This window comes from Carassius gibelio, chromosome A3, assembly GCF_023724105.1.
Source record: "Carassius gibelio isolate Cgi1373 ecotype wild population from Czech Republic chromosome A3, carGib1.2-hapl.c, whole genome shotgun sequence".
NCBI classification, from domain to species: domain Eukaryota; kingdom Metazoa; phylum Chordata; class Actinopteri; order Cypriniformes; family Cyprinidae; genus Carassius; species Carassius gibelio.
The window spans coordinates 27,276,497-27,289,691 of NC_068373.1; the positions used below are offsets into that span (position 1 = coordinate 27,276,497).

At 36.7% G+C, this 13,195-nt stretch overlaps 1 protein-coding gene and 1 long non-coding RNA gene across 7 annotated transcripts in view; one reads left to right on the forward strand and one right to left on the reverse strand.

Annotated features, from left to right (window-relative positions):
- The window catches only part of LOC127954857 (nuclear factor 1 X-type-like), a 159,100-nt gene that overhangs the window by 11,763 nt on the left and 134,142 nt on the right, over positions 1 to 13,195 (forward strand). For all 6 annotated transcript variants that reach the window (XM_052553420.1, XM_052553423.1, XM_052553421.1 and 3 more), the window contains exons 2-3: positions 3,061 to 3,158; positions 3,741 to 3,850. In XM_052553420.1, coding sequence (XP_052409380.1) covers positions 3,134 to 3,158; positions 3,741 to 3,850 — 135 coding nt within the window. In that variant the 5' untranslated portion in view covers positions 3,061 to 3,133. The remainder of the gene's footprint in view (positions 1 to 3,060; positions 3,159 to 3,740; positions 3,851 to 13,195) is intronic.
- Positions 5,475 to 13,190, reverse strand: LOC127955062 (uncharacterized). Its single transcript, XR_008153404.1, has 2 exons — positions 9,582 to 13,190; positions 5,475 to 6,378 (listed from the first exon to the last, which is right to left on the reverse strand). It is a non-coding gene; the product is annotated as an uncharacterized LOC127955062 (long non-coding RNA).

A 13,195-nucleotide genomic window follows, 5' to 3' on the forward strand; every position in this document is an offset into this window, starting at 1 on the left:
GAGGTCAGATGAGTGGAGTATCGTGCTAATAGAGGACAGGTCTGGATGGAAAATGCTTTGTAAATGGCTTCTCTATGCTTCTGTCTTATATTCATAATGGATATGCACATATCAAACATCTGAAACTGCATTATACTGTCTGAGAAAATTAACAAAAGACATATTTTGATTTATAACTGGAGGTTGGTTTCTAGGTGATGATATTAAGGACAGAACTAAAAAAACTCAATCTCTTTTATATAAGTAAATATATAATTTATTTGAAATATATAAATATATAATGTAGTTTATTAGCTAAATATTTCATTATTACTTTTGCCTGATTTTTACAACAGATGTCTTACGTGTTGTTTTATTTAAATTTATTTAATTTTCCTCTGGACCAGCTTAAATATTTGGAGTCTTGTATTTTCCACAATTATATCAATCCCGTATTGCAGCATTAGAGCTCAGTAGTGTTCAACCAGTCTGAAACTTAATAATATCTTTTGTTTTATTTTATTTTATTTTGTTTTGTCCCATGCATTATTTTCAATGCAATTATTTTTTTTGTACATGCACTTTTTAATTTATATTACCCTCCTCATAATTTGAGAATTTATATTTTATATTTAATTTTGTTTCTGTCTGGGCAGACATAAATATGTGGAATCTTGCTGTTTCTACAATTCTTTAACTTCTCATTCTGCAGTATTTGTGCTCTTCGCTCAGTCGTGTTCTTGCAGTCTGAGAGATTATATATTACTGTGTCCGTTCATAACCTCATACATCAATTAAGTCAGCATTCTGTGGGATCTGATTAATCAGTTTTTTAATGAAACAGGTGCTTGGACAGGTGTTGTGTTATGAATATTAATATTTGTCGTTTTTACGATTGCACATACAAGGGAGCGTACATATAAGAAATGCACATTTTCCAGATCCTCCGGCTTCACATAAGAAGAGCCGTTTTCTTTGCTGCGAGGTTTCGCCCATCATTGATCAAGACTTTGGCTGGATGACGTGCACTTTTATTAAACTGGTTTGCTGTTGGGTGAAGGCAGCTGGAGACGAATCAAGTGGCAGATGAGCTGGCAGGCCGTGCCACAAGTGTGAGGTGAGGGCTAGAGAGATAGACAGATGGACGGACAGATAGATAAATCATTTCCAGTGGATAGACTAGCGAGGATAAGAAGCAGCCTGGCATTATCCCGTGCCCTTTAGTGTTTAAAAGGATCCTGGCATAACATTGAGGTATTTGGGGCAGCAGAGCCACGCAGAAAACACGCTCCCACAAACCCCCACCAATCATTTGCTTTATGAGGCGCCTGCTGATGCCATGGTAACCCTCCTGTCCCGGGCACGGTGCAAGCCCTAGTGTGCCAAACAAATGCCATGGGAACTTTTTTTTTTTAACCCACGTTGCCCAGAAACCTTTGAGATTTAGTAAAACCAGTGGATTCACAAATTAGGCTCAGAGAGAGAGAGAGAGAGAGAGAGCAGAGAGAAACCTAAAGTTTAGTGTTTATGGTTTCTATGCACAAATGACCCAGAAATGGTGTAAATTATATAATTATATGCTGATTTTAGTGCTTGTTTTAAAAACAAGTCCTATTTAGGGAAATTTAGGGGTACAATCTGTTAAGGACACACACACACACGCATATATATATATGTGTGTGTGTGTGTGTGTGTGTGTGCATCTTTTTTTGCATTCAAACAAACACATCTGTTTAATGACAGTATAACATCTCTTCTCCTGTGATTTCCATATAACCCCAGGTTATCGAGACGCTCTCTCTCTCTCTCTGACATCACGCCAGCTTAGTGCCGGTCCTGCATCACACAGGCTCTCACACGCACACAAAGAAGTCTGGTTTAGCGTGTTTTAATTCCCTTAAATTAGGGAGCCGTGCCAGGTCCTGCACTAGCAGCCCTCACACCATAAGCAGACTTCTAATTGTCCCTCATCTGACACGCAGGGTCCCTTATCCCAGCTGAAGAGCGCTGCTGCTCCCAGGACTGCATGTGCTCTGTTGTTCACTTTCACACATTACATGCATGCATGACTGCACCGTTTAGATGCGGCTGGATGAGGATAATCAGATAATCAGCATGCAAATATTTCAATGAACTATTCTGAACTGAGGAATGCTACTCAATTGAGAAAAATAATAATAAGAAGGAACTGACATGCTGCTCCTAACCTAAATAAAGCTGCAGGACGCCTGCTTATGCTTTACATTTTTCATTAGCGACTGCAGCATGAACATTTACCATGGTAACCATCATTACTGCTTAAATAATTACCATATAGTTACTGCTTTCTCATCATAGTAGATTAATATGGGAACTCCTTCAAACAATGTAGCTAATCATTTGTCATTTCATGTCTTTTTTTGGGGGGGGGGGGGGTCGACAGTTCTCTTATTAAGTTTAATAAAAACAGCTAATGTATTTATATATTTAAAATAAGTTTGTATTTATTATTTCGTATTTCATTTATATATTTTAAATAACAGAAATAATTACTAAAACTATTTTAAATACATTTTGTCTATTTCTTGTATTGTATTTATTTAATTGAAAGAATTTAAAATATATTGTCCTTATTATTTTATATAATTTTCATTCAGATAAAGAACAGAAATAATAATAAATACATTTGTTTATTTTGCATATTTTTATTTTATGTATATCTTTTATATAATTTTATTTGAAATAAGTTTATATCCATTTTGTCATCATTTCATTAATTTTATGTTATTTATTTTATTTAAATACATGAAATAGCTTTAAAAACAATTTGTCTTGTTTTAAAGAAATATATTTTATATAACCAAATATAAAAAAATATATATAACCAAATATAAAAACTCATTTTACACCACTTTTATTCAAAACATATGTGCGTGTAAATATATATATATATATATATATATATATATATATATATATATATATACACATTTCGTTGATAAAGCTGTCTGTAGTTGTTTATTGATTTATTTATTAACTGACATCTAAGTAACATTTATGGCTAAATATCTGCTGATTTATTGGCCTTATATTTATTGACAGGCCTCCAGTCTGTCATGCATAGACCTCCAGAGGGGCAGGGTTCAAGGGGCAATCACGGTTCGGAGAGGAGGGGATGTCTCCGTTGTCCCCTTCGGTTGGTAAGTTCTCAGTGTAACCTAACTCTAAAACATACTTAAAATTATTTTATCACAATGTATGTTGCCAAACAATCAGACACATACACGTCAGCATCCAGGTCTCAGCTAATCATTACGAGCAAAAATTAGCAAACACAATATGTTTGCACTGTTGTATTGGCAATTAAATTTCACTAAAGTAAATTCAAATGGAAAGAGGCAGGTAAAGTGTGTAGATTAACAATCACGTCCATGCATATCCAACATGAACCATACTGCTCCTGTAAATGCGGTCTCTGAAGTAAATATTTGTCTGTATGTTCACACAAACACTCTGCTGACACCCAGAGCCCAGTGTTGGTTGATGTGAGTGAGTCTGCTGATGGCAGGCGGGCGGCTGGCGCGGCTCCGTATGGCTACAGCTGCACGGATTGCACTTCCTGCCGTTTTCTGTGTCAAAGTCCTCTCTCCCTCTCGCTAACACATACTCACACAAACACAGGCATCCATGCTGGCTGCATCCTGCCCGCACGCTAGCTCCTCCTGATTGGTGCTCGCTCTGCGATCTTCTGTTTATTTATTCATTTTTTCCCGCCATCCCAGGAAGAGGATTTCTTCTGGCAGGAGGCGCGGGAATGGCGCAGGACAGGCAGCGTGACCCAGGGTTCAGGTGGCAGCTGTGTTATGACTTCTCTGCCAGGTCGTGGATGATGGTATGATCACCCTCTCTTTCTTTTCGCTCTCTTTCACTTGCTTAGCAAAATGTCTCCCACTTTTTTACAACTTCCTGAACCAATCAAACATCAGTTTACTATCTATCTATCTATCTATCTATCTATCTATCTATCTATCTATCTATCTATCTATCTATCTATCTATCTATCTATCTATCTATCTATCTATCTATCTATCTATCTATCTATCTATCTATCTATCGAAGATTTGTATTTTCTATTGATGAAGTTCTCTTAAAGCTGTATGAATTGCTATATGCACTTTGATTGGACTAATATTCTGTTTTAGTATTTAATTTCACTTTTTACACTACATCTATTGAATGAAATAGGAAAAACGTCAAGTTTCCTTTGCTTTAATCCTTTTACAACGTTATATGGCCTTCCTAAAGACTGGAGCGACAAAGATCTGTGTTATTTAATACTAAATTACATTAGGTTTGTTTTAATTGAATTTAATAATTGAATTTAACAAGGTCGAAAAAGTCCCTTAGGACACAGCTACAAAGAAAATTAATCTAATAATTTAATTGGGGCTGTTCAAAACAATATAATAATTAATGATTTAATTTTCTGCTTCGAAACGTCAGCTGTTTTTTTTTTAATCCAAACATTGTATTATTGTTGGTTCCACCATGATGGATCTGGGAATATTTACATTTTTGTGCTACTTTCCCCTTTTCAATTAAGGCTAATTAATGGTGGAAAGTGATGTAAAGCACAACCCCTAAACACAGAGGGTCCTCAGATGAGGGATTTCAGAGTCTTTTCGGGGGATCTGACACAGTTTAAACCTCAGGGGCCTTTCACAGAGACTGCCTGCTGTGCTGCTGTGTATGTAGGGCAGAGAGAAGCAGGCGCTGTGTCTGTGGAGGAAGACTGATAGAGAGCTTAAGTCCTTTGAGGAAAAACACTGGAGGATAATGCTGAAGGGTGGCAAAATCATGGGGAGATTATAAAGAGAACGGCTCTGTGTCAGGTTGGGGTTTCTAGAGATTGAACAACTTTGGTTTCAGTTCTAGAGGGGACCAAGACTTGTCATTGTCTAGTTTTGTAGAAAACCATCCATGTATTGGTGCTTTAAAGAACCCAGAAATCAACAGACCGATGTGAAACATCAAGAACTTACTGAGTCTCCAAAGAACCATACAGTCAAATCAAGGGCTATTCACAATTTTTCTTTTTTTTTTTATTGCATTACTTTTCGATTTTTTATGTGTGTATATATATATATATATGTGTGTGCTAAATGGACATCTTTGTTCACGTATTGACATAAGTTCACGTATTGAGTCTTTTACAGTGTTTCAGACTCAAATGGCGTTCTAAAAATGTAGTGCTCAAGTTGAAAAAAAGTTTATACGTTTTTTTTTTATTTAATTTCATTGCTCGGATCCCACGTCTCGCTTTTAGTGTGAATGGCCTCTTAAAAATGGTTCTTCACCTCAAGGTGCTAAAGAACCATTAAGGAACTTTTATTAATAGACTTTACTAAGTCAATACTTACTGATCTGAACAAACCCCTAACCTTGAGTATTTTACTTTATTATAGGGAATATTCCTCAGAATAATTTAACCATATAGAGACCAGAATATATCCACATTATTACACTGCCCAAAAAAACAACATTTTATTTTGTTATTGCATTTCACTGCACTACTTTTCCATAGTTTTTCTGTATATAAGTGCTAGATGAGACCGGATTTTAAAAACGAGACACTCATGTTAAAATAAATGCAACTTTTTAAAAACGCATCTTAAGACCTTGCTGTTTTAAATTCCATTTCAGTGCTCCCATCTCGCGTTTTTCAATGCAAAAACACTTATGGCCCCTAGAAATAGTTCTTCACCTAAAGGTCTTAAAGAACCACTAACACAGTTTACTAACACAGTACTTGGGGTTTGTGATCTGACCAAACCCTAACCTCCGGAGGATGAATCTTTACTGTGGGGAATATTGTTTAAATCATTTTGAGAGGTTTGCTGTTATATTTCTATGATTTTCACTTCGTGGATGATTAAACAGGAGAAAAAGCCCAACAGATTTGCATTGAACAAAGAAATTGAGCCACATTTAGAGACCACAAGATCATGATGGTGGACAATATTTGAGCTAGTAACCATATATCAACATGCCAGCATAATAGAGGAGACCTTTACATCCTGTATAAAAGGTTCTTTTATATATTCAATTCTAGTTTTAATGCAAGAATCGTAATTAACATATTCCAATTCCTTCAATCCTCCAGCCATCGCTTTCTCTCGCTCGCTAGCACATCCCTGTCATCTGTTCAGATAATCCTGCTTCCTTGTCCTAGTCCAACTTCCTCTCTTTTTCCTTCTCGTCTCGGCTCTCTTCATCTGTCCAAGTGTTTGTCAATCCCTGGCCACAGATGTCCGCACCTCTTCCTCTCGCCCGCTCCGTATCTCTGTCTCCCTGTGCACAGATGCCCACTTTGGCCTGCAACAGCTGTCCCGCCATGTGCTGCTACCAAGTGTTGATGCGCTGTTGGGAAAGGAAAGGGAGGGGGTGGGCTCATGAATATTCATGTTAATTTGGACCCATTCTACCAAACAGAGCCTGGCACTGCCAAGGAAGCCCCTCCCCTCGATGAGACGGTGGAAGAGAGGAACCGTGAGACTAGGCCAGACTCTGTGGCCTGATTCCACTAAATAAAGGCCAGAGAAAAGAGAAGACGATCCCAGAAAATATCATCATTATCACACCGCCTGAGATATATGGAGAATCATTGGGAAAAAACAAAACACCCAAATTTCATTCATAAAGATGTGCATGGATTTTAAAGTCTGACAAACACTGGCCCATCATTTGCACATTCACAAGTGAGTGAACAAAAACGAACAGATAATCAGTTCTTTGAAGAATTAGGCTCTTCAGTGGTTCCACACTGGAATTGTGTTTGTGGTTCTTGGGAGATTAAACGTGTTTTTGACAATTAATCTGTAGGTTCTACGTATTTTTATATTGGTTTCTACTCCCAGAACATGAAAATCCCTAGATGTTTTGGATTTCAGATTCATAAAAAAGCTAATAAGATGAGCCAATATTCAGTTGAGATGTTTACTTTTAAAAATAAGGTTCCTTTTTGGTTCTTTTTGGAGCAGACTGGAATTGTCTTCAAGGATCTTTGGACAATTAAACATGGTTTTGATGATGCATTTAGGCTCTTCGTATTCACATATTGGTTTCCTCCCAAAGATAATAAGAATCTAAAATGCAATCTGATTGTTTCTTCCAAAAATATGAAGATGTTAAATGGACTTTCCTAAAATCTCCTTATGTTTTTCCTGTGAAAAGTCTTAATAATGTCTCAAACTGTGATCAGAGTTGCACGAACTTGAACATTTCTCATCAGAAAGCATATGCTCTTTTACAGCTCTATACTCTTACTGCATGTCTATTATTGACTCATTTGTGCCTATTTTGATGAGAAACGTCAGAGACAAAGTTGATACGTTTATGAAAATATATTAATATAAATGAAAACTTAACCTGTGAGCAATTAATCTGGGTTTTTTGAAGCACCAGTACGTTTTGCATTGTCCAATTACAACCAAAAAGTCTTAAAGGATGGAGAAAGAAAGATAAAAAGGCTGCAGCAGTTTTTAGCAGTGAAGAACTAATCCTGGAAGGGAAAACAGATGAGGATTGAGGAAGAATGATGGGAAGGAGCAGAACGGTAGATGGGGCAGGAGAGGTGTATGGTGATAACAGATGAGAAAGGCTGGAGCTGGAGGAGGGGGTCAGTCTCTGGTGTGTGTGTCCTCGGCTCTCTTTCATGAAGAGCCAGGGAAGCAGATTATAGCAGGCCTCCTCTTTCAGTCTCTCCAGGGGAGGACAACCCCTCTCCCCCAGCAGCCACTGACTTTAATGCTCTGCATCCCGCTGGAGCAGCCTGGATCCAGACCAGATGCAGCACTACACACACACACACACACACACACACTGGACCTCCATCCAACCCATCTGATGGATTGACCCTGCTGCACTAATATGCATATTTAGGCCGATGCATTGCATTTCTTGTTTTTTGATTCATTTTAATCTGTTCTTTCTCCATAATCATGCTCAGGTACATAAGAGGCCGAATACAAGGTTTACAGTGTGTGTTTGTGGATTGCATCACTATTATTTATTTACTCACATTATCATTTAACTTCAGACATTGGGGTTTTTTGTATCGTGGATGATAAAGTGAATGGAAACGGGAGGAACTCGAAGCATTATCTTGAGATCAGTTTTTGAAAGAAGTCTCATATGCTCACCTATATTTTGTCAAAAAATATATTTTATTCCTGTGATGTAAAGCTGTATTTTCAGCATCATTCCTCCCGTCCTTCAGAAATCAGTATAATATGCTGACTTACTGCTAAAGAAACATTTCTTTTTATCATCAGTGTTGAAAACAGTTGTGTAAACCCTAATATATGTACATATTCAGGATTCTTTTGATGAATAGAGTCAAAAGAACAGCATGTATTTGAATTATAAATCTTTTGTAATATTATAAATGTCTTTACTGTCACTTTTGATCAATTCAATGCATCCTTGCTGAATAAAAGTATTAACTTAAATCGTACAGACACGAAACTGTAATTATATAAAAGTGTGCACTATTATGGTGTAAAAATATACAATATTTTTAGATATGTATTATTTTGTGCCCTCCAAACACACTGTCCAGAAGGTAGATGAGTTGGGCTCTCTCTTTCTTTAATCAGGGGTATGTAAAGCCCTCTTGCTGGTGTAAGATAAGCTCGGCGCTCGCAGGCGTATCCTCCAGAGACTCGCTCTCCTGCAGCAATGCTGTGCACCGACCTGATAAGGTGAGAGAGCTGCATTCTGCTCCAATCCCGATGGAGCCTCACCATCAGTGACCAATCACAGCGCAGCTTCACGTTGTTTATCTCATCGCTGAGCATACGTGATCTACCTGACTTGGTCGGGTCAGGCCGAGGGGCTTAAGTGATTTTGTATCCCTCTTCTATGATGCATTAGCCACACGTGCTGGTTTAGGTTACGCTATAGTAGATTATGGCATTACAAACAGTGTTGAATAGCTCAATTTAGACCGTGACTTTAATAAAATAAACTTATAAAACCTTTATTAAAGAAACATCTGAAATATTGTTAAGCTTTTCCTGTAATAGTCAGATAGTTTGATCTCGCCACGTCTTATCAGCCTCTGTGTCGTTCCACTTTTTAAAAAGCTTTGAAAGTCTTCTCAGTCTTTGCCAGATTAAGCATGTGCTCTTCAGGGGGCGGCAACACACACCTTTAAAATGAAAGGCACTTTGAACAATTAAATGAGGTACAGTTCCCAGGGATTATTTCCCCGAGCCCACAGAGGTTAACACACTTTGCTTTGAAGGTAAAACCTTCGGACAATTGTCTCTACTGCAGTCAGACTGTAAATGTGCACTACACATTTATATTCTTTTATTTTATTTTACAATTTCCGTATTTATATTACAATGTCATCAATAAGGTGAAAAATCTTAATAGAGAAGTACATGGTGTTGATCATGGACAGTATAATTTTAAAGCATGTCAAGTAACACAGAGTAGATGTTTTGGAAATGTACAGTAACAGGAGAGGAGGTGTAATGGTTAATCCAGGCATATTCATAGCTCAAATGCTTCTTTTGCCTTAGGTTGAGGGATGTGTGATTATAGCTGTGCTCTACCTCAGTCGTTGGCCCGGTTCACCCGCCAAGGTCAGCATTCCTGGCCCTGGCCGTTGCTTAGCTGAATCTGAGTCTTTTCAGCTCTGAGTAGCCCTGCTAAATTAAAGACAGACAGTCAGAAATTAAGGCCAAGCCAAGGAACAGGCAGCAGAGCCTAAATTCAGTTTGCACCGCACAAAATAAATGACCCTCCTGTTTGAAGTGATGCAGGGAAGAACGGAGCAGGCATTATCTACCTTAAAAAAAAAAAAGGTTTGAGAGTCTAAATCAGAAACTTTAGATATTTATTTATAAATTTTATCTTAAATCATGCATCTTGATCTTAAAATAAACCAGGGTTAAATAACATGCTCCTCTAGTGAAATTCAGTAAAGCTTATATTTTTATTATGGTAGATTTTTGAACCCACAGAAACCAGTTTCTGAGATGGATTCAGTCTCAGTCTTATGATGTCTTCATTTCCGACAGTAAAATGTTTTAAACTTTGACCTGTTTTAGTGAACTGTATGTCGACCTTTGGCTGTTTTTCTAAGTAGCCATATGTTCTCTTGAATTAATCGTATGAAACAATTTTTTTATAAATTATCAAAATGCATTACTACAACTGCAAGGAATTTTATTTTTGGCCTTTAGGGGTAAAGATCACGTGAGTAATATTGCTTTGAATATTTTGTGTGCACTTGTGTGAGTGAATATAATGTATATGTATATACAAGAAAAAAAGGCTAGAAAGAAAAAGTAGATTCAACTATATTACACTTTTTTTTTTAATATTATTTTTGTATTTTTGTTTTAATGAATGTAGCTAGCGAATTATCTTTCTTCCTCTTTTTTTTTGTTTGCTCCAGTGTTTGCGGCGGTGAAATCAATAACCTGTCACGTGTGTTTTCTACACTGTATATTTTTAAGTCATGTTCATTAAGGATTCTCTCTCTCTCTTGTTAGAAGCTCTTCTTCAGTTCGTTTGAAGAGCACCTGCGCAGCATCAGTTTCTTTTTCCTTTCGTCCAACATTTAATGTGATCATATACCGTTCAAAAATGTTTGGGAAAATATGACAGCTTCATAAACAACCAATTCAGTCAGTGTTCATGTCTCTGGCCTTTGTTCCCGCGCTTTATTTAATTGTATTCATCATGTGCATAGTGTTCAGATTTATTTTAAGAAAAAAATTCAAGACAAATTCTCCATTCTCATGTGAATAATTTCATTGCGGACAGTCGATTTTTTTTAATTTCTTAATTTAAAAGTTTGCCTGTTAGCTATTGTTTAAATATTAGATACAATATTCTTATATAAAGCGTAATAAAAGCATATATAATATTTACATTCTATAATATAATTTCGTTTAAACTGAGATAGTAACACATTTGTTGGTTTTCCCTCTTTGCCCGAGATGTTCAGATTAGATCACCGAGCTGATATTTGTACTTAAAAAACCTTTTAACATCGCAAACGTATAGCCTATTAATAAATATAGAAATACTGTAAATTGAAAGAGCAATAGCTGCTCGAAGTGATTTGTCTTATAGACCGTTTAATAATATTATTCTGTTTATTTGAAAGGATGAAAATATATAAACAGTGTTTGCAATTCACAAATAGCCTATTTTATTAGTAGGCTATATATTTTTATAAAATGAAATTGATTTTGACATTAATTTATTTATATTTAGAAATATTGTCAACTGTAAACGTTTTAACGTTTTATTCAAATAATGTTTTAAAGAAATCTTTGATTCGCATTCGTGTTTCTGACGGTGGTTTAATTTTTAATGCAGCAACCAATATTAGTAATAATAATAAATGTATTTATTTATTTATTTATTGATTACTTTTATTGGCTTAATGGAAAATAGTTTTGGCATGTTTTCAGAAATGTTTAAAAACAGATAAAATGGTGAGTGATTTAAAGGCTAATAATAGAAAATCTTGATAAATAAAGAAAATAAAATCGAAATCAAAATCCAAATAAATAATGTAAAAAAAATATTAGATAAAATATGCTGAGCATGGTTTGCTGCTTAATATTTTGTTTGTTAGATTTTCTTCTGTGATTTATTGAATATAATTTCGTTATACTACTTCCTTTGGGTGTTTTATTTAATCTTTTACCATTTTGGTTCATTGTATATTTTTCTGCCTTATTGTAGGCCTATTTTGAGATACAAACGAAAAAAATTACATGCATTTGTTTCGTAAAATTGCCGCATTATTAATAGAAAAAACAACTATAAAATGACAATCATAAATGCTAAAAAAGACTTTTGTGTCATTATAGTAAAAAAAACATTCTGTTTACATGTGCAGGGTTTATAATTGTATTTATTTTTTATTTTACTTTGCATGTATTATAGGAAAGGTGATTTGTTTGATAATGTAGTTGGCAGCTGCATCACAGCGCGCGCATCAGGGCTTCACTGAAGGTCAGCGCGTGTCTCTTTCGGGTCGTTTAGAGGTCTTTCTTCTGTTTTACAGCCAATGTATGTTGAATTAATTAAAACAGCCGTAATTAACAAAGATTCCCCCAAATAAGACGACCTTTTACCTTCAAACACATCTGGCACACGTTGAATTAATTAAAACCCGTCTGCATTTACAAATTACAGCTGAATGTAACAATATCTTTTTTTTTTTTTAAATCGTTATTTATAATTAAAATCAGAATTTGATTTTAAATAGGATAAAATGTAGCTCATTTCAAAAGAAATGTAGATTGTTACTCATCATCACAGCACTTGAGATTTTGCTGCATCGTCTTGTTTCATCAAATAGTGATCAGAATTGACCGGTGACCAAACTGCACTACACCTGTTCACCTGCCGACTGAACACTTTCACACCAGTGCACTATTAGTGCATAGTGTTTACTTGTGCACTCATTTGATAACATGACAAGAATAATGGAGACACAGAAATATCACTCTAAACACCTGAATTCGTGCATCGCTCGAGACGTCACCATTTAACATTGTGGTTGCAAAAGTGAAGTCACACACTTCATCCATCTCTGCTTCTCTCTCTCTCTCGCTCTCTCTCTCGCTCTCTCTCTCTCTCTCTCTCTCTTTCTCTCTCTTTCTCTCTCCGGTGAACGGTATAATCCCCTGCCGTCCCTGCTTCACTCCAAGCCCGTATTTAATTCCCTTAAACCCCCAGCTGCCGTTCTGGTTCCTCTGTGAACAGAACAGACTGTGAAGCGCTCCCGGTTATTAATAATTCACCAGCCACTGCACGAATCCATCCACGAGCGTTCTGCAAGGGTAGCACATGTATTTTAGCAACTGCACAGGCTACTTAACATACATTAATTAGTTATTTGAAACGTTAGTGCGGCGCCGGTATTCGTCTCGGCGACATCAAGTCTATATTCCTCACTCATCGCTTAGATTTCCGCGATATCTTTGCGCGAAATGACGTCCTCTCCGTGATAACTGATCGTGTATCCGTGCAGTGAGGAGGAGGAGGAGGTCATGGAGATCACCCTGAGGAGGTCTCCAGTGGGATGGATGGAGATTGAGCACCAGTTCACCCAGAGTCCGTGAGCTGAAGCTGCGGAGGCACAAAGCTGCTGTCGCGCGGCGCGATCTCGACTCGAGCCACGGAGAGACGCTCGAAC